General features: G+C 36.6%; 1 protein-coding gene across 38 annotated transcripts in view; it reads right to left on the reverse strand.

Moving 5' to 3' along the window:
* Positions 1-1,287: 1,287 nt before the first annotated feature.
* LOC109387559 (regulating synaptic membrane exocytosis protein 1) overlaps positions 1,288-21,360 on the reverse strand; it is a 203,876-nt gene continuing 183,803 nt past the window's right edge. For all 38 annotated transcript variants that reach the window (XM_019651575.1, XM_019651565.1, XM_019651572.1 and 35 more), the window contains 5 exons: positions 11,071-11,209; positions 8,980-9,092; positions 5,974-6,075; positions 5,258-5,397; positions 1,288-3,946 (listed from right to left, as the gene is read on the reverse strand). In XM_019651575.1, coding sequence (XP_019507120.1) covers positions 3,728-3,946; positions 5,258-5,397; positions 5,974-6,075; positions 8,980-9,092; positions 11,071-11,209 — 713 coding nt within the window. In that variant the 3' untranslated portion in view covers positions 1,288-3,727. The remainder of the gene's footprint in view (positions 3,947-5,257; positions 5,398-5,973; positions 6,076-8,979; positions 9,093-11,070; positions 11,210-21,360) is intronic.

Raw genomic sequence — 21,360 nt, forward strand, 5'->3', positions numbered from 1 at the left:
GGACTATTGTGAGAATTAAACGTAATCCCATGACCCTTTGTATACTAATCAAATATGTTATTGCAGTTTTTCTTTTTAATAAAATGATCTGTCTTAATAGATAGGGAGCTCCTTTAAGACAGGGTGAGTGTTTCTTTTTATATTCCAAGTACTTAATACCTAGTATGCAACAACGCCCTTAATAATGATGGTTAAGTATAGTCAGGTCATATATCTGAAGCTGGGATTTCCAGAATTTAGGTTGTCAGGGTCAGCAAGAAACCATGAAGACTTAGCAAAATTGCTTTTCCTCCAGTTACTTCTTCTCCATCATTGTAGGCCCTGACATCACAATGCTGTGCAGATTTATCTGCCTTGAAGAGAGATTTCTATCTCTAACTAGAAAAAGAATTCTAAGCCGTATTCAGCGGCCTCCTATTTTAGTAGCAGACTTGCTTTCCCTCCCCCCAGTTGTGTGCTATCTTACTGCGTGTGCATTAATCAGCTCTGCTGTGTGTTGTAAACTGACCTGATTAGTTGTTTTTGTCTCCCGTTGACCTGGCCTAACAGATAATTTTATTTAATTAATTTATTTTTTTAGCTGAGCCATCCTGCTACCTGTTGGCAGCTCAGCTCAGGCCGGGAATCAAATTGCTGTTGCTCAGAGCTCACACTCTTGAGCGAGCTCTTAACCAACTGAGCCACTCGGCCGGCCCAATTTTATGTCTTATAGACCAACTGGCTGATTCAATAGGGTAAAATTCCATCAATTGTTTAAAAAACTTTACACAACTAATGTAGTGACAGGTCTCAAATTGCATTATTCACTCAAATTTGATATTGAGTTAGCTGTTAGTTTATTTTGCTTTACAAAGTTGAAGCCAGTGTGGTCTATAAAAATTTAAGGGCTCTTAGAAGGTGGAGAGTAGATCTCAACAGTTATTTTACTACAAAGCAACATGAAATCAGTCCTTATCCAGTATTTTGTGAAAATGATGATTATGAAATATATGAACACACTTTTGGAGAAGAAAAAAATATCATGAAATTAAGAAAGCTAATCATTTTTCTTTTAACCTTTCACTTTTAGAGACTCATCTACTATATTTGAAAATATATTTATTCCCTAAGGTTCTATTGAAGGTGATTTAATGTCTTGCTTGGTTCGTTAAGCCAGCCTCCTGTAAGGCGAGGTTTCCCAAATCAGTCAGTTTAGCAAAAGACGGAAGGGGAACCAGGTGCTTTGACGAGACGCAGGAATGAATATTTTGATATGTCACATAACTTGAAATGATTGGGAAACTGGACAACAGAGCTGTCTCTTTTATTAGCATACTCAAACAGCAGAAAAACAACCTTCCGTTTGATTCTTACTGAGATTTATTGTTTTTAATAATGCCACTTTTCAGAAGTAGAGTCATGTGCTCACTTAGACAGGCTGACAAAGTGAAAACTTGTATGTGATGCAAAGTACCCTTCGGGCCATAGATTAAGACAGATATAGCGCAGTGACAAGTCCAGTCAAACGCCCGCAGCAGAACACAAACCCCGGCCTCCCTTTCCCATGATCTGGCTCCCACTTTGCACCATAGAACCCACAATGGATATCTGGGCAAAACATAGAACACAGATGGCTACTGACTGACATGAAAAGTAAATTTTATTAAACATGTTTACATACATGAGTTGGAAGTTCATTTAAAAGCACAGGGGAGTGTTAAGACAAGTGGTCAAAATAGAAAGATACTACCCAATTATAATTAGTTGATTGTTGGCCACTAAGACAGAACGGAATCTAGTAGAAGTGCACCAATGCTTCAGTTCTTCCTGCTCAGCATGGTGAGTAGTGGTCAGTCTGTGCCCTGTGGAATGATGGGCAGATAATTCTGGCATGTGTAAATAATAATAAAGAATTCACTTGGTGCAGGCAGTATGTCTATGGATTAAAACCTAGTGTGTACACAGTGTCTACATGTGTTACAGTCCCACAGTAGGAATCTACACCAAAATATTTATTAGAAGGAATTTGGTCCATACTACATCACGTTTTCCAGAGGGTAAAAAATAAAGTCCATCTATAGACATTTCACCCCAGGCTCACAGACTGAGTCTGGCTGAGACCTGCAAAATGTCTATAACAAAAATGGATGGCTTAGATTTCTTGGTTATTTCAGTATAGTAATTAACGAGCAAACTGTACAAGTACATGCAACATACAAGCTGGCCTATGTGGAACTAACATACATTATTAAATAACCTTTTGTTTCTTTTCTTTTTCTTTTTTTCTTTTTTTACAAAATGCGCATGCGGCTGTGAACAGTTGCAAGTCATGCTGCTCTGTTTGTGTGATCACAAAAGTTGAATGACTCATAAAAGGAGGGAGAACATATCGATGCACCTGCAGAGTCTGCAGTTTGTAGCACACATACAGAAGGTCACAAGGGAAATTCAAGGCCAAGAAAAACTCAGATGAAGGAAATGCAAATTGAAATTTGACTTTTTTCCCCCCCCAAAAGTTAAGATACTTTGCATTAAAAAAATCAAGCTTTGTGCTTGCATCCATCTCAAAGAAATGTGAACTAAAATTTGATTAAAAACATTAGTTTAGTGCAGAATATTTCAACTGGCATTTCCAGTGGAATACTTAACAGCTCATACCATGCTCTTTCCAGGACAGATGGGTGTGTCTACACTGAGACATGGCTGAGAAGCCTGGGCATAGCTGAAAGTGTCTTAGGCTCAAATCCATTTCTAGTCACCATTTTGGGAAGTCCAAAGTGTAGTTTATACACATAAGCATATACTTTTTGGATATCAGGAAGAAAAAGGCATGACAAGGAGTGTTTCCAAAGTATGATTACACAGTTAGTTTTAGCTCCCAGCAACAGTTGCAGAGTGACTTCTTTAAAAGTCTTCCATGCAAAACAAGGGGAAGCATAAATTAATTTTTTAGAATGCAAACAGATATGCTCTTCATTTGAAAAAGTGGTTCTGCAATTATTCTTTTGGAAGATAACTTTTTGTTTTCTGGGTTTCCACATATAAGACTTTGAAGAATTATAAACTAAAGCCAGTGAAACCCTTCATGGGCCTCGTCTTGTCTAGCTGTTGAACACTTTGGGGAGATGCTACAGAGACTGCTTCAGCCCTTTTTTTGGTGCTTTTGGAAAAAGAAAGGAAGGGTCTCTGTAAGCATCATGAGGCCTGTCATGACACAGCCAAAATCTAGTGTAAATGACAAACACAGTGGAAAACAAAACAAAGCAAATCCAAAACCAACAAATAACACACACAGAAATAAAACACAAAAGAACAAAACTTCTCAAACACCAGGGAAATAACACTGTTTGTGGATAGTGTAGGAACGTGGAAAATATAACTTTTCACAGAGTGAGAGTTTCCAGTTTGTTCAATTTGGGGTGTGTGTGTGTATGTGTGTGTGTGTGTGTGTGTGTGTGTGTGTGTGTGTGTGTGTGTGTAAATTTGAAGTTTCCTCTTTTTCTATTTGTTAGAAGCATCAGTGACTCTCACTAGCACGTTGACTCTTACTGTAATTTGATAGATTGCCTTGTTCTGTCATATGAAGCCAGGTTTGAAACAACAGTTGGGACACATTATTGAAAAACTACTACAGGCAAAACACACGTTGATTGTCTGTTTCCAACAATGCTCTTGATCATGAAATATCTGGTTCAGATTATTATCCTGAAGGGTAGAGTGTTATTGGAATGACTCTGGTGTAAGTTCACTATGATCGAATGCAGGGAGGCCCCGTTGAACTTTCCAGAGATGATTGGGAAGCCCGGCGGGTCAGGGGAGTGAGTGTGGGATCCACCAGTGATGATGGGGGGAACAACTTGTACCATCCGATTACCATACTGGACAGATCAAGTTCTTCCAACAAGATTTGAGCCACACCCATAAAGCACTTATGGTCCATTCTGCCATAGTCCCCCCAGACGATCACCTGCAGGGACGGAGAAATGCAATAAGAACTTGAACTTCTCTCTCTTTCACATTAGAAGAGTTGAAAGCAGCTATTCTGTAAAAGTGGGCCAGTCAGTGAAGGACAGGAAATGAATATAATTAACACCAAGGAGGAGGAACAGATTAGAAGATATTAACAACTAGGTGCTCAGAGAGACACTTCGCTGTAATTTTTGGGTTTGATGGAATGCCAGTCATGTTTTCCTAATCAGTGAGGGGGTCTTATATACATAAACCATGTTAAAGAAATAAATGCACCAGTATATTCATATATAAATTCAATACCTTCTTTAGGAACCACTATCTAGTAAGCAATATACAGGGCGAAAGAGATATAACAATTACAATCTGTGGAAGCTAGGAGGGCAAAACAGCCCAGCTCAGTGTGCAAGGTAGCACACAGATGATGGACACTGTATAAAGGCGAGAATATTCATTACATTTCTTTTATATTATGGACTTGTTAGTGAAGGGGCAGGCTGAGAAATAACTGGTGCCTTTTGAGGACATGCCTGGCACTGTTGATGTGCTCAGATAATTAATAAGTCAGTGAGCTCTCTCACAATCTAGGTCAACGCCTGATGGTGACAGGTAAGTATTCCACTGCACGTACTCCTAGCTTCTGTTTTCTAGCCCTTTAGTCATCTGCAAAGGTTCTCAACTGAACTTGTTCACCTGCTTTACACAGGCAGGGGTGGTGAATCTTGCCTTTTCAATTTACTGAGTAACTCTGCCAAATTATTTAATCTCTGTGATCCTCAGATGTCATCTTTAACATGGAAATACTGATATTTATTGCACATGTTTAAAAGAGGTTATGTATGTAAGCACCTAACAACGCACCCATACACTTGCGTTTTCCTTTCCTTTCTTCCTTTTGGTATCCCACGTCTGGCACATAGTAATGCTCAATAAACTACTATTAGCATCACTTGCCTTGATATCTATCTATCTATCTATCTATCTATCTATCTATCTATCTATCTATCTATCTATCATCTATCTTTGATCTAGAAGAAGGGAAGAGAGGGAACAATAGGGCAAAAGTGGAAGGAGAGGATGGAGAGAAGGAAAAAGGAGTAAATAAAAATGTTGTTTTCCACTGGATCTACCAGCTATTCTTAATACTATACGTTATTTGCATTGTGAATCACCACTTTTTTTCTACTCAAGGATGTTTAATGCATTTTCCCTTCCTGAACTTTAGTCTCTTCGTCTTTGACCACCTCTTCAGTGTTTACTTGAAAAATGTGGATATTACAATGTAAAAAGTCAAACCAGTATTACTGACCTGAAGAACTTTACCCTGTGGACTTTCGTCAAAAACCAGGGACTGTTGATACAAAGGATCAAGGGTTTTTCGTGCAATTCTTGTCTTCTTCTTGGCTATACAGGCCCCATTTTCCAAAAGATATACTTTGACGTATGGAGCTAAAGAAGGGTAATATTAACATATAAGAAGTTAATCCTTTAAGTTAAATTGATTATATGAGAGAATGCCTCATTAGAGATTTAGAGATGCTTATTGAAAGTTTCCCATTGACTATATTTAAATCATTTCAAATTTCCTGTGCTCCATAAATTTGATTCCTTAACACCTGTATGTTAGCACTACTGCCATTTTCCTCATTTCAAATAAATGTATGCAAACTTATCATAAGACTCTGACTTACTTGGGGTATAGCTGGAATTACAACTCAGGTTTATATTTTAAAGGTTTATATTATGATTAGAACTTTTTTTCTTTTGCATTTGTAAAAGTAAGAAAAAAAAACAATTGACACAAGCTAAGAAACAATCATAACTAAACTTTTCTTAGTATGACACTTCCTAACACTTTCTGACAGAATAATTGTGTAATGCTCTATTTTTATAGAATCAAAGAACACAAAAAACTGCTTTTTTAATCACTCAGATGATACAGTCAGAGTGTATAAAATTCCAATGCAGCAAATGTTTTGAGTTTTTGCCTACGTGAGATTTTCTTGTCCAAACATCTTTCCTTACCAGGTGTAGACTTGGAACCAGGTTTTTGCGTTAGGCTTCGTGCTCTAATGACTTCAACTTCTAATTGGCCCTTTTTGTCCTCCATTCCAATTTGTATGTCACCTGCAAGTGGAGGGCAAACAAAATGTTTCAGCTTCTTTGCAGTTACATGCAGTTAAAAAAAAATAGAGGTCCATAACAGACTCCAAATTATGACCCTCATGATCTTGATAAAATACTAAGATTTAGAGTCCTCCAACCCCATTCTTCTCTCCTTGCCTCCAAATCAGGTTTTGAAAATTTCTCTTCATTTTTCTGGTACCAATCCATCTTATGAGAATCCCATGTTAGTTTATAAGTTGTTTAAGTACAACAATATTGAAGTATTTAGAGTTTCTTCTACTCTTATTAATATTTCCTATCTTTTATGTCATCTAGAATACTTCTTAATACAAAAAGTATAATTATTTGTACTTCCATTGTCTAGAGAAACCACCGTTAACGTTTTGGTTAATATCCTAGCAATCTCATAAGTACTTGTCTTCCTTCCTCTCTCCTTCCCTCCGTCCCATCTTTCCTTCCTTTCTTCTTATCTATGCATCTATTATGACCACACATCCTCAATTTACTGAGTGTATAGACCACTAAACAGGCATGTTATTACCTATTTAACCACATCCCTGTTGATGGAAATATGGGTTATCTACCTTGCTGCTATTATAAACAGCACCATAATGATCAGCTTTATAAATAATTTTTGTTCACTTGGTCAATTATTTCTTGAGTATATATTCCCAGATTTTTAATGACTGGGTCTAATTGAATGGACATTCAAAAATTCCATGCATATTGCCAACTATCCTTCAAAAGGCTGTGCCAGTTTGCACTATCACCTTAAGTATTACAACCCATTAATAGTGGTATTATCAATGTCTAATTTCTCCGATGGTTAAAAAGTTATAAAATGCATTTCCTTAATTAGTAGGAATGCTGAACATATTTCTAAGTATTTTCAATTTGTATTCCTTCTCTTATGTCTTTCCTATTCATGTCCTTTACTCATTTTTTTTTACTAAGATTTTCTTCTTCTTCTGATGGATGTGATGCTTTATTTTTGAAAATGTTAAATGTAACTATGTCTAAGTTATTTTTCGTTGGTTGAATCATCTCCATCTTTCAGTTGTGAATTCCCTTTATTTGCCAGGTCAGTTGATCAGCTTTGTGGTTCTGGATTGTTATCAGTCTTGTAATTCTGTTATAGACCTCAGCTCCTAAAGGTCTCTCTTAGTCTTTGATTTTTGTTTTTGTTTTAATCAGATACGCACATAGTTTAGAGTCAAACTATTCTATAAGCCTTGTTAGTATAAAAGATTCCCAATCTCTCTCTCTCAACTTCTCGCCTTCCAAGGGTCACTGTTTTCATAATTTTCAATGTTTTTTTATCTGATGTATTTTTCACTTTTTGGCATTTGCCGCCCTATCTCTAAATACTATACTTATCAGATATTTTCCTACTTTTTCAGTTTTAGATATTATTACTGACTTCTAATTTCAATGTCTCTCACTGCTTTCCTATCCCTATATTTTTTAACACTTTCTGCCATCCCATTCTCCCCCATTAATATTATTGTATAACATTATTTATAGCTGAGTGAACTGGAATACTAGGATTACTTCTCATTTCATGGACAGCTTTTCCTTTTCTCTATACTTAATAGGAGTCTTTAGAAAAGCATTCGCTGACATTTTTATGTACATATCACTAATTTAACCTCTTACTCTCTCCTGGTTGCTTACCTCTTCCGTAAAATCAAACACATTAGGTATTCTATAGATTTTAATCTTATGAAATCTGACATGCTACAATTTGGACAAATTGCTTTGAAAGATGGGTGCTGCAGCTTTCTTTAGACTTCCCTTCACTATCATCCTGGATATCCCAACCATTTCTCTCTTGTGTTGAAGCATTTACTTACTGCATCTCATATTTTCATTTTAGTTCACCATTTTTAAAGTTTGCTTAGTTCATTTTGTGGAAATATTTCCTCCAATAGCTTTCTAAGCAATGTTGGGTATAAGGAAAATGTTTTGAGACCTTTTTTGTCCAAGTATGTATTTAGTTTAGCCTTAAACTTACTTAAAAATTTGACTTGCTATTGTACTCTATATTGGAAATCAAGTGTTACTCAGAATTTTGAAGGTGATGCTTAGTAGTCTCCTGGCTTCCAGTATTATAATTGAAGAGTCCAATGATAATCTGATTTTTGATAGTTTTGTATAGAATTACTTTTCCTTTTAGGAAACTTGTAGTGTTTTCTACTATTTTCTGATGTTGTGAAATTCCATGATGATGTGCCTTTGTGTTGACTTATTTTCTTGCATTTTGCTGAGTACACTATGGGTCCTTTCAAACTAGCATATCACGTTCTTCAGGAAGTATCTATTGTACATGCTACATATAATTTTCTCCATTCATCATCTGTCTTTTAACTTTGTTTAGGGTGTATTTTGCTAGTAGGAGTTTTTTATTTATCTAGCTTTGGTTTGATTTTTTGGAAGTTCTTCCCACTCCAAGAGTATAGAAACATCACCTTAAGTGTTTTTCAGTATTTTCTAGTGTCTTTCTCCACCCCGTTTCTCTTTTACAATTGAGTATAAAATATTATTTTTTTAAGTTAGGTAGAGAGGCAATTTCATTTTTTTTGCATAATTAAACATTTATGCCAATATCCTTCACTGAATAATCCTTCATTTTTCCCATGCATTTCACAAAATGCTACCTTTATGCTTTATTTGGATTTATTGTAGACTATCTTGACAGGGATTTTCTGATATTTCAAAGATTTGTGACTATTTATTTGCATAATGTTTCAAGTTAGAAAGATGTATTAGAGATTAGAATAGTCATTTGAAACCAGCAGCACCCCAGGTCACTTGTTACTTCTCACTTGCATTACTATTATGCTACTTTAAATGACCTTGTCTACCATGAAATATCAGTTTTTCTGTAGAAAAAATGATTCTTACCCATTGCAGGGGTGGCGAGGGTTTGGCGGCCAACAAGCTGGGCTGGTCCCAGTCCATCAAGAAAATCACTGAATTGACTGTCCGCTCCCAGTCGCACTCCAGGAAATATTAGGCTATTAGCAGAAGAACAAAAATTGAAAACATTAGGTGTTCTAGAAGTGTTTTCTTTAGTTTCCATTTGACTACTGATTCTGATCAGGAATCATAAACATTACTTAGACAATCAGTTTACTTATTGATTTTTTGCATTGCCTCTGAACCAAACATATAAGGTTCAGTATTGATTGAGAAAAGATGCACTCTCATTTTAAGAGCTGGTGTTCTATTCAGGAGGGCTTAGTTATCATTTTTAATATACTAAATTTTCTGGACACTTACAAATAAAAATCCCTACATAAATATATCGCTGACACAAAACATAAGATTCCAGTTTTTATATCATGACCTTTACATAAATAATTGGTCATGAATATTAAGTAATATTAATGCCGAATCAAAAATGCCTGATAATTTCTTAAATAAAATATTACAGCATAGTAAAAGTTCTTATTTACAAATAAAAATGTTTACTCATTTTTGAATGAATTAAAATTTTACATTAGTTGAAACTTTGCTTTAGTTCACATGGATTGATTAAAATGTGTCTATTTCTTACTACACCATGACTGACTGAGTTCCCTGGGATCTGAGCTCCACCAGAGCAGTGATGATGCGCTTCTTGTTTGGTAATGTATCCCGGGCAACAAGAACCGTGCCTTTTAGGTAGATGGACTTCAATGCATGTTTTCTGAATAAGCAGATTTCCATAGGGATATATTGTTTCCAATGTGCTTCCACACATATTATTTCTTCATAATCAAGGGATTTCGACTTGGTACATATTATCATCCCATCCAGAGACAATGAAAATAAGTCTGTGAGAGGTTAAGGGGCTTATCCATGGTGGCGATAAAGATCACTTGATTTGTTCATTTTTATATCAGAAAACAATGTCTCCAGTCTTTCATGTGCACACTGCTTTATAATACGTCACCAAGTATTGGTGTCTTGTCAGCAAGTTTATCTCCATAACTTTTATTCCTGCTAATTGTTGTTCTTAGCTGTATCTTGCTGGGAGTGGGCATCTCAATCATTTGATCAAATAAACAAACTTACTAGTTTTACGAATGGGAAAGCATATCATAAATATAAACTTGGCATAATTTTATGTCCTTTTTGAAAATAGAGAAATTCTAGTAAAGTAAAATAAATTATTAATATTTGATTGGTAAATGAGATATTTAAATAGTGATAAATGAATAATTATGAAAAATCTGTACATGGTCACTCCCCAAGGAACCCACTGCAGAATACTAATTACTGATTATTCTTTTACTAAATATTATTTTACTGGGCTCTAGAGCCTCAGTAAAAGTTCAGTTTTACTAAGACATTTCTCAAGCATAGGAAAATGCAGGTTTTGGGTACGATCTATAGGAAATGGTAAAAAAAAAACAAACCAAGTAAGCAAAACAAAAATCTAGTTATATTTTTTCAAATTAATTTCAGCATCAACTAAACCTCTTTTTATCAGAAAAATCATGAGAAAGATCCTGGGCTTTTTATCCTAAAGTAAAAATGAGTTGGTGGTGTTTTAAAAACAAGAAAATTTAAGTTGCTATTATGCTACTAGACTTAAATAGTTAGCCCAAAATAGTTTGGAGAAAACTAGGAATATGGAAAATTAGTTCCTCGTGTCTAAATTTTAATTCAGATTTTGATGACTGGGACAGACAATGAGTTTTCCATATGAAGGAATTCATTAAATGTGGCATTTCTACAATAAACATCCATTAGCAGACTATTCTGAGCTTCTCTGGATGACAGAAACCAGTGTATCCATGTGAACCCAGCAGTTCTTCATTTTTTGGAAAGATCTAAGTGACCAGGTGCAGAACTATGTCCGTCTGTATGTAGCATAAAAGATCAGGCTGTTTTAAAATGGTTGGTTGAACGTCTAGTTGAATGAAGAAGCTGCACTTGAACCCTTGGTGGATTTGTTATTTTACCTATGACTACCTACTCCATTGTTCTAAAGCTGACATTACTTACTTTCCCTCGGAGCTATAACTGTTGATGCTCCCGTCAGTAGACTCTCGACTTGGTTGCCTTACCATCTTCCTCATTTCGGCTGCCATTCCAGTCTCTGTGCTTCTCTGTATGGTACTTTTTAACTTCTTGTGGCCTGACTCTGACAGGAGAGAAGAAAAGAAACTCTCTAAGTTTTGTTGAGACAGTTTTCCCCCTGAATATCAATTGATTCTGCAAATACAATTGTTAATTATGCAAATAACTAAAAGTTTACACAGAAAAGTAGTGTCTAAGAGAACAATCTGATTAATTAAATCTCTTTGCCAAAGTGTGCTTTGGCCAAGAGGGATAGCAGTGATGGTAGACCGTTGCCCAGTTCCAGAGGCTGCCTGAATCTCAATGAACCAAAATGAACTCATTGTATTACTGCTGCTGAAGTTGTCGGCTCTAGTGAAAAACTGGACTTGGCACTGAACTGCTATGTGAAAAGATAAGGCTGAACAATCTAATGGGTTTCTCTTAATCTGGAATGCTCCAAATGTGTGGGAACAGACCTACATGAGTGGGCCATGTCCTTTAAAGGAGAACAGCCACTTGGATCCAAGCACGAAAAATACCAGTTTTAGTACTGCCACATATCAGCGATCCTCATAAAGAGGAACAGCATTTTATTTAATGATTTTCACAATACTTTCACATACACAATCTCATTGAAGATGGTGTACAGGTTACCTACATAGGTAAAATAGGTATTATCTTAATTCTAAGGCTTCACATCTATCTCATGGCCTTTTGACTCAGCTGTGTGGTGTCTGACTGGCAGTTTGGGGTGTGAGTCTCTATGCACTGAGAATTATCCTGGCTGATGGTTTCCTTGATAAACTCTAAGTTCACAGAAACTTCTTTGAGCCCCTTTAAAATGTATTAACCAGCATTCTATTCATGGCATGGAAAGGAAATTGTAAAACATTTGATTAGAGCATTTTCAAAAGGTTAGACAAACTGTTAGGCATTTAATACCTACCACATCTTTTCCATCTATATATTCTATATGCATTTCCAGTTTTATTTCAATTTTTAATACAGTATCATTTAACGCCCATTAATGATACATGAAAAAATGCTCTACACACATAATTACATACATAAGCTACATATATGTGAATATACACATTAACTTTTCAATCTTCAAAAAACCTCTGTGAAGGAGGTACCCAAAACACTGCTAAATAAACCATATGAAAGACTGAGTGCTTTGGTCACTGTAACCTTTTGGTGAATGGTCTAATAAAAGATATAACTGGTTGCATCATATGGACTTAATACTAAATATTCTCTACATAACAGCCATGGAGACTCCTTAGAAACACAAATCTGAATATGACACTTTGTTGCTCAAGATCTTGTGATGGTTTATCATCTAAGTTAGAAGAATATCCTAAATTGTTATCATGGCCCATAAAATGCCATATAAAACCCAGGGGACCTCTTGGATCTCACCCTTGACCCCTCATCCAACACAATTATTGCTGTCCAGTCACGCTGTCTTCCTTGAATTTTCTTGTCCATTCCAAGCACATGCTGCAGACCCTGTTTCCTTACTAGTTGTCCCTTATGATTTTTCTGCCTTGCTCCCTCATTTTATTCAGGTCTCTTCCAATTCTATCTGCTCAGGGAGGTTTTCCTTCCCTCCCTCCCTCCCTCCCTCCCTCCTTCCCTCCCTCCTTCCTTCCTTCCTTCCTTCCTTCCTTCTCTCTCTCTCTTTCTTTTCTCTTTCTCTTTCTTTTCTTTTTCTTTCTCTTTTCTTTATTTTTTATTAAAGTTTATCGGGGTGACAATGGTTAGTAAAGTTACATAGGTTTCAAGTGTACAGTTCTGTAATACATCATCTATACATCACATTATATGTTCTCTTTATCCCCTTGCCATACTTTATCTTCTTCACAGCACTGCTCCATTTGCCATTAAACTGCTATTTGTGTATCTGTATGTTTTATTTCTCCAATTAGAATTTATTTCTACAAGGGGAAGGACGTTGTGAATATTACTTACTGCTATTCCTAGTATCTAGAACAGTGGTATGCACTTGATAATGGGATTGACCCACACATAGCTATGTGAAATTTTTATCATTCCATTTAATATAATACAAACATGTCTATGTTTATTCTTTTTAATGATTGTACTGTCCCACCACATGGTTACATGGTATCATAATTCAACCACCTCTACTGAGCTCTACTGATGTTTTCAGTTGTTATAAGAGAGTTTTTACAGAATAAATTTCTAGAAGTTGAAATACTAGTGAAAGGGCAGGAATCTGTTTAATCTTAACAGCTATTTCTAAATTGTCCTTTAGAAACATTGTAGCTATTTGTACTCCTATCAACATTCATGCGGTTGTACCCACTACCCACCAAAGGCACAGGAGTTCTCCACCTTTCCCCTTTCTGGTCTTTGCCTTGCCCGCTTGACTTGTCATTGTGGAATCTGTACCCTTACTGAAGGCAGGGACTTCATTTATGGCCGTTCTGAGTGCTGTTTAGATTTGGTATTTATTTTGTTATATACTGTGCTTCCTTCTTAGATGCAACATATCATTCATGCACACATATTGGCTAGATCCCACTTGGGGGGTAGGGGCAAGCCCCAAGGGTGTATTACCAAAATGAGCCAGGATGAGGCAATAAAGCCAGGGTGGAACACCAAATTCTTATTAAAAATAATGCGGATCATAGCTAGAAAAATGTGGGCAAACTTTACATTTAAGTCAGGAAGTGATGCTGGGAAGTGGAAGAGAACAGTTAAGAGGATCAGCAGTAAGGAGATTCAGGTTGGAGTATTTGTTCATTCAGCTTTTCATTTAGTTTTTCATCCATCCATCCACACCCGTCCACCCATCCAACCAACAAATATTTACTAAGCCCCTACTATGTGTCACACACTCGTCTAGGTGCTAGGGATACACTGATTAATGACAAATTTCCTGCTATTCTCTAGCTTACATTCTAGTGTGTGTATACAAGAAAGCCAATGAACAAATAAACAAATATAGAATATGCCTGATAATAAGTGCTATGCAAGAAAAAAAATTAGGCAAGATAAAGGGGATAGAGAGTGATGGGAAGTGCAGTAATGGTTCCATTAAAAAGGAGTCAGGGTCCCACTAAACACTGGTATGGAGGACGTGTTTCCACGAGGGAACAGGGAACGAACAGCCACGGAGGGATCATTCCTGGTGACTGTGCTGGGAGGCTGAAATGCTGGTCAGGAGGGGTGTCGTTCTGTCAGTAGCACCTAGCTCTCCAGGTTTCCTCTGCAGTCTTCCCCATGTTGATGGTTACTTGGTTCAAAAGGCTCCGTTGCCGTGGATCTTAGGGCTGTGTGTACCCTTGGCAGTCCAGGTGACAGTGGACAGTAGGCTGACAAGACCTGACTTCTTGGCGTTCCCTAACATAGGTTTCACATGGCTCATTCATTACATATTTGTTAAATGAATGAAAAAGAAAAACGTAAAAGTGAAGTCTCTTCATTTGTTTTTAAAATTGGAATATCAACTTTTCTTAATGAAGGGCATATCTACAGGGTGCTCCCAAGATTCTTAGAGCAATTTTAAACCTTAACAGCTTCCAGAATGTAAATGCTACACACTTTGGGAAAACGTCATTTGAGAGGTTGTTACTGAATTTTCTTTTATACTTATTTAATTTTGTGAATTTGAATAATACATTTTTAAAGTTTTTGTTTTAGTCCTTCTGAAGATGGCAACATGGACCAATTTAGCTCTTATCTTATTCATGTTAATAAATATTCAATGCAAAGAGCTTTGGTGGACTAAACAATTTTATATTGGCCCAGGTAAAAGCTGAATAAACATTTCCAGCAATGACTCTGTCTTATTTAAATCCATTAGGGCGCTAATATTATTTGAAATGCAATGATTGGAAGGAACATTGTTTTGTAGATGTGGGAACTGTAAATTTGGATAAATGTAATTCATGCAACAAATATTTGTTTAGCACTTACTTTTTTAGATGCTGGTTATGTAGCAATGAAGACAACAGACAGAAACCCCTGCATGGATGGAGCTTACATTCTAGTAAATATAAGGGCTTGCCCAACATCACGCTACTTACCAGCAGAAGCTGTATTAAAAACTTGATTTTCTGAATCTCAGTCTTGTGATCATTCTATTATACCACAGTTTAGGGAAACACAAAATCTGATCTTATTTATCTAACAGATAGAATGATTCAGCTACACAGATATTTCCATGTATACATTCTCGTATGGGCTTACAAGTTCATTTGAAAACTTTGTTAAAATCACATATATTCTATACAAGTATAACTGTATATAATTACCGAATCTGTGTACACATGCTGTAAATAGACCAAACATTACATATATTTTTAAAAATCAGTATAATGCATTGAACCATTAAACATTAGAAAACACTGTTATGTTTATTAAGGATACCACCATTATTCAACAATTATTTGTATCCACTGAAGAATCATTAGCCTAATGAAGACATGAAGTCTATTATCAAATGATGACATGAGACCTTTGACTGGAAACTACTGTCATAGGTGTTATAAAAAGAACAAAGGGATTAGAAAATTACCGTATTTCAATATTCTATGTTCCAAATACATGAAGAATTAGTAAAATACATTCGGGGGCAATACTTTACCCATCCTTCGGAAGAACAAACTTTCTCTCACAGAATGTTCCAAAATGTATCATATTTATATATGAACTTTTTCTGTCTTTTCATACTTGGAGGTGAATGTTATACTTAGAACTATCCTGCTGACTTATTAATCCATTTGGTAAATATTCATTAAGCACCAAGTACCTATAATCTAATTGGCATTGTTCTAGGTGTTGGAGTTACAACAGTAATAAGACAGGATAGTGCATACAATAAGCAACTAAAACACCTAACATGATAATTTTAGATATTAGTAATCATCATGGAAAAAAAAAAAGCAGATGAGACTGTCTCAGTAGAGTGAGTTATTTGTGATCAGCTGGGCATGGAAGGCCACTTCTGAGAATGTGAAAAAGGAGCCAGTCATGCAAAGATCTGAAGGATGTTGCAGGCAGCAGGAGCAGGTACAGGGCCCTGAGGAGTGACTGTCCTTCCTTGGCTTGTCTCAGAAAACTACGGGAGGCTGAAGTCAGGTGGACAAGGAGAGAGAAGACAGAGTGGAAGAGGTGGAGGGAGCTGGTAGGGTAGGACCTGCTGGCAAGTGGCCTGGATTTTATACCAAGTATGATGCGAGGGTCACAATCTGATTTACTTTTTCGAGGGATTACTCTAGCTGTTGTGTGGACAATGAATTGTAGGAACTAGAAGTGGGGAGAAGAACTAGAAAGCTGGTTTCCTACCTAAGAAGAGACAAATAGTGGCTTAGGTTAGGGAAGTAGCAGTGAAGATAAGGGAAGAGGTGGGCTTTGATGTGGAGCTGACATTGCTCTATTAGATGTGCAAGTGGTTCAGAGGACACAAGGAACCAACTGACTTTTGCATTTTTAGTTAGGATAACTAGTTGAATGCTAATGCCACTTACTGAAAAGGGAGAGGAAGTCATTGCGAGTGGTGGAAATTTTGAGTTCTCTTTCGGATGGTAGAGGGGCTTCTATCTAAATAGCCACATGGAGAGTAAAGTAGGAAGAGTTTGCATGATTCAGGACCGTGAGGGATAGGTCAGGGCCAGAAATAGATAAACAGAAAGACAGAGAGACAGACAGACATGATATACTAGCAAGCAGACGGAATTAAAATCTATGGTATTAAATGAAATAGGGAGGGAGCATAGATAAAAAGAGTAAATGGAATGGACACTTCCATATTTAGAGGTCCAGAAGAAAACCAAAATGTTAAGGAAGGCCTTTTAAGATATGGGGAAAAATAGGTTAAGTGTCATGGTGCAGAAATCAGAAGATTTCTGTTATTCGTAATAACACTTAATATTACTTTATTTTTCAAAAATAATATCAATATCAAAAAGTAAAAATATTAAATGTTGATTGTTACTTAGAATTTGAGTAAGGAAAAGACACAGAAGTGATGACAGTGCTTGGTTCCATGGAGATGAGTGGTTTCAAGAGAAGTAGATTCAATGAGTATTAGGTCTGGGAGCCTGAAAGGAATGACCAGTAAGTAGAGACACCTCCTAGGACTATTTTGAAAGGTTTGTTATGATGGAGAGGTAGTATTTGGAGAGTTACACAGTATGAAGGGAGGTGGTTTATTTTTTAAGATGTGTGATATTAGAACTTGTTTCCAGATAGGAATGATTAAACACACAGGGAACAACCACATTTTTAGGTTAATTATTGGTTGGAGAGGTAGATAAACATAGACAGTGTTCAATAAATAACCTTTCAATTAAAGCAGACTCTAATGCCAAATTAAGTTAATTCCATAAATTAACTGGAAAAATCAGTAAAAAAAAATCAGTTAGATGATTAAACAATTTGGGTTCAAAAGATAAATGCAGTAATGTCCTATTAACTCACAAAGAAAAAAAACTATAAAGTACAACCTTTTGGTTACCCTGATAGTAACGCCTGAGGTCAGTGATATATTTTTTTGTATGTAGAGTGACAAAATTCAGTTATTTTTACAAAGGAAAGTTGTGGATAGGATATGTTTTGTTCATTCATTCCTTTATTTACTTATTCAACAAACTATGCTGAGTGCTGTATGCATGTGTGGGGCGGAAAGTGGCCCTGAGCCAACCATCTCACAGCCTAGTATGAGACAAGTAGAAGTTTAGTTGTGATTTAATGTAGTGCAGCACACAGGGTTCATTTTATATGTACTTAGCTTTAGGTATTTATTTTATGTAAATTTCGTAATATGGAGAGAGGAAGAGAAGTTTCAAGATGGCCCCTTGAGATAACTCCATTTCCAGGGTGACCAGAGTTCAGGTTAGTGAAGATAGTGAGACCGGAAGCTAGAAAAGTAAGCAGGGTGGGACCACACAGGACTTTTATGTAAGGCTCTCAAGGTGCAGGATTACATGTCACTTGGTGGCTTTTGTATTATTGTTAATGCTGTCCTTACTGGTCTCAAGGGCTTGGTCTGCCTAGTACCAATCATATTCACATAAGGTTGTGTATAATTTGTATAATATATAATATTATATAACAATATTGTCATAGATCTCCAAGAATCATTCTTTAAGAGAAAATATCCAGCAGTCCTCCTTTGTTGATGTCAGATCCTTCTAGTGTTGTGGTAACCAAAAAGTTGGGAATTTTTATTAGGTAGTCTATTCCAACAGTGCCACAATTTTTTTTAAACAAATAAACAAAAATGCTCCTTTTGTACTGTGCCAAGGTTTTTAAATAGATTTCATCCCAAGCCAGATAAGTACAACTTGTAAAAATTTCACAGGTCTAAAGATTATTTTCAGAAAATTGAATGACTTTTTATTTTTATTCTTAGACTTTTATGGTTTCCCTCATTTATTCTCCAGGTTAATAATACAAATCATAAAGTGTACTGCTGCCCTTTCTTTTCTCTCCCCATTTTCCAGATTTATAATAAAAGAAATATAGGGGTTAAGAAGCTAAAAATAGTATCATTCAGAATATTTTTGTGAGATGGATGGAATAAATTCCCTTGATGATACTTTCAGAATAACTTCAAATCTTTTCCAGTGATGTAGTTATTCTCTACCATAACTCCAAAGAGGTAAAATATTTTCTTTAAGTTCCCTGCAGATTCAACTTTAGAAAAAGGATTCATCTGTGCTGAACACTTACCTTTAGTCTTTCAGCCCTTCTATGGCTAATGGTTATTCTTTGGGAAGAAGCCTGGTATTGTTATGAGCGACTGTGATACCTGCCTGTCATATCTGTCCAGTTCACTCAATCACACTCAATCTTTTCAGCAAAAAGTTTGCTAATGTAACATAGATTTTCCCTCTTGCCCATATGGTGAAAATCTAAGTTCAAGATGGTCTTTAAATAAACTGCATATTAAACTTAATAAGGCTGTCAAAAAATTTAGGTAAAAAGGTTTACGGTCACTGAAACACACCATCTGGACTGCAGCCTATTTTGGTCAAAGTGATAAGGGAGGAGAACATTGATGCTGAACTTCTTACTTCTGCAAATGGTTTGATTTCACAGCTCAGTGTTTCCAAAGTATGTCCATGTCATGGACTGAACTGTGTCCCCCAAATTCATGGGTTGAAGCCCTAACCCCCAGTACCTTAGAATATGACTTCATTTGGAATCAGGGCTTTTAAGGAGGGAATTAAGTTAAAGTAAGGCTGCTAGGGAGGCCCTAATCGTATCTGACCGGTGTCCTTACAAGACGAGGAGATGAGGATTCACAGACCACCGTGTGAAGACGCAGCAAGATGGTGGCCATCTGCAAGCCAAGGAGAGTGGCTCAGAGGGAACCAACCCTGCCTGCTCCTTGATCTTGGATTTTTCAGCCTCTGGAACTATGAGAATATAAATTTCTGTTATCCAAACCATCCATCTGTGGTGTTTTGCTATGGCAACCCTGGCAAACTAAGACATCCACGGAGTGGATACTGTTAATTTACACTCTAAAGTCATCTTCCTATTTAATAAATGTGATGATTTAAATGCAATTTAAAGCACCTGGAGATAAATAATCCCCTATGATATGGTCTGAGGATGAGATAGATTAAGCCCCAAACACTATGGTGGACTTGTGTCAGGTTGCCTCGATTAAAAAGTGGTGTGAAGTATTACATGAATACACCTAAATCGTTTATTAACATGAATATACCTAAGTCATTTATTAATAATACTTAATGTTAAAAATATATATCACATTTAGATTAAATCTGGTTTTTGAAAAATCTTCTTTGGTCTAAATTAATACCTTAGATGAAGTTGGACTTCCTTTATTAAGTATAAACCTAGACTACCTCCTTACAATCTGCCATCCTGTCTGTAAAAATAAAACAATTATTTCAGGCTTTTCAAAGCCTAGAAAAAAGCAAATGTTTTATTACATGTTTCATGTGTTTGTTTTTGTTTTTTTGTATGTTTAAACTCAAGGTATTACTATCTAGGGAATCTTCCCTGCTATCCAATCTCAAAAAGCAGCCTAAAACTCCAAAGTGGCAGCTGGACAGGAAGTGGTTGGAGGGGCAGCTCAGGAATCAGAATGTCTGGATTCACCGACCAGTTCTAAGCTCTCCCACTTACTATTATAATTCTGTGCCTGCAGGCAGCTTACTTGGCCGCTATATGCCTCATTTCCCTCATCTATGAAATGGGAGGATAACAGTACCTCCCTCAGAGGATTATTTACAGTAGTATATGAGGCAATCCATGTAAAACACTCAGTACAGTGTCTAGCCCCTATTGGAAGTTATACATTGCTAACCCAATAAGATCTCAAAGTACTTTGCATAGATTAGGTCTCCGAGCTGAACAATGCTAATTTCCCTTGCTCTACTCAAACATATCTGTGCCTCATACTTAACTCAAAATGCTATTCAGAATGAAGCATACATAAATTACAATATGTCACGGAGCCTACCTGTGCCCCTAGTATTCATTCCCAATCTTTTCTCTTAGCGACAGAATTTCCCTATCCTCCCAGCTGAGGACCTACCACTTTTCCCTTTTCCTCTCCCCTCTTGACGCGAGGGGATGTGACGGTGAGAGCTGCAGTGGCAGCACTGGTTGAAGCTGCAGAGCCTGGGTCCCTCACGTGATGGAGCCACTATACCAGCCTCAGGCTGGACTGTCTGCCCGGATTCTTATGTAAGAGTCTTGACTTAGCCACAATATCCAAGGGTGTCTTGTTACAGCAGCCTATCCTATGTCATAGTACATAGTGTTCTAAATCAAACCCATCATGGACTTAAAAAAATAAAATAGTTTTGTGAAGGGTACTCTCCACTCTTTTAGGCAGGAGCCTATGGTTATTGAATTGGTCCTCTATAATATTTCTAAGAATATGGCTCCTCTTCGAACAAGAGTTAATGGAAATTTCCTTCCTCATGAAGACTCAGAGAATGTAGGGTGAGAGGGGGAGAATCTAGCAATAAATAATGTTCATTAAATAGCATCATTATATGAGCTACACTGCAGGGTACAATAAATAAGAGATGTACTTTTCTAGTAGTTCAATATTCTGAAACAAATATGCAAACACCAAGTTCCCAATTATTGTGTGGCAATGATTGTCTGCACTGGTTATTATGGGCAGAAAAGAGAATTTGAGATCATCAAGAAAATGAGTGCAGGGCCGGCCGAGTGGCGCGATGGTTAAGAACTGGCTTGGGACGCCAGAGG

Source organism: Hipposideros armiger, unplaced genomic scaffold (assembly GCF_001890085.2).
Source record: "Hipposideros armiger isolate ML-2016 unplaced genomic scaffold, ASM189008v1 scaffold_162, whole genome shotgun sequence".
Taxonomy (NCBI): domain Eukaryota; kingdom Metazoa; phylum Chordata; class Mammalia; order Chiroptera; family Hipposideridae; genus Hipposideros; species Hipposideros armiger.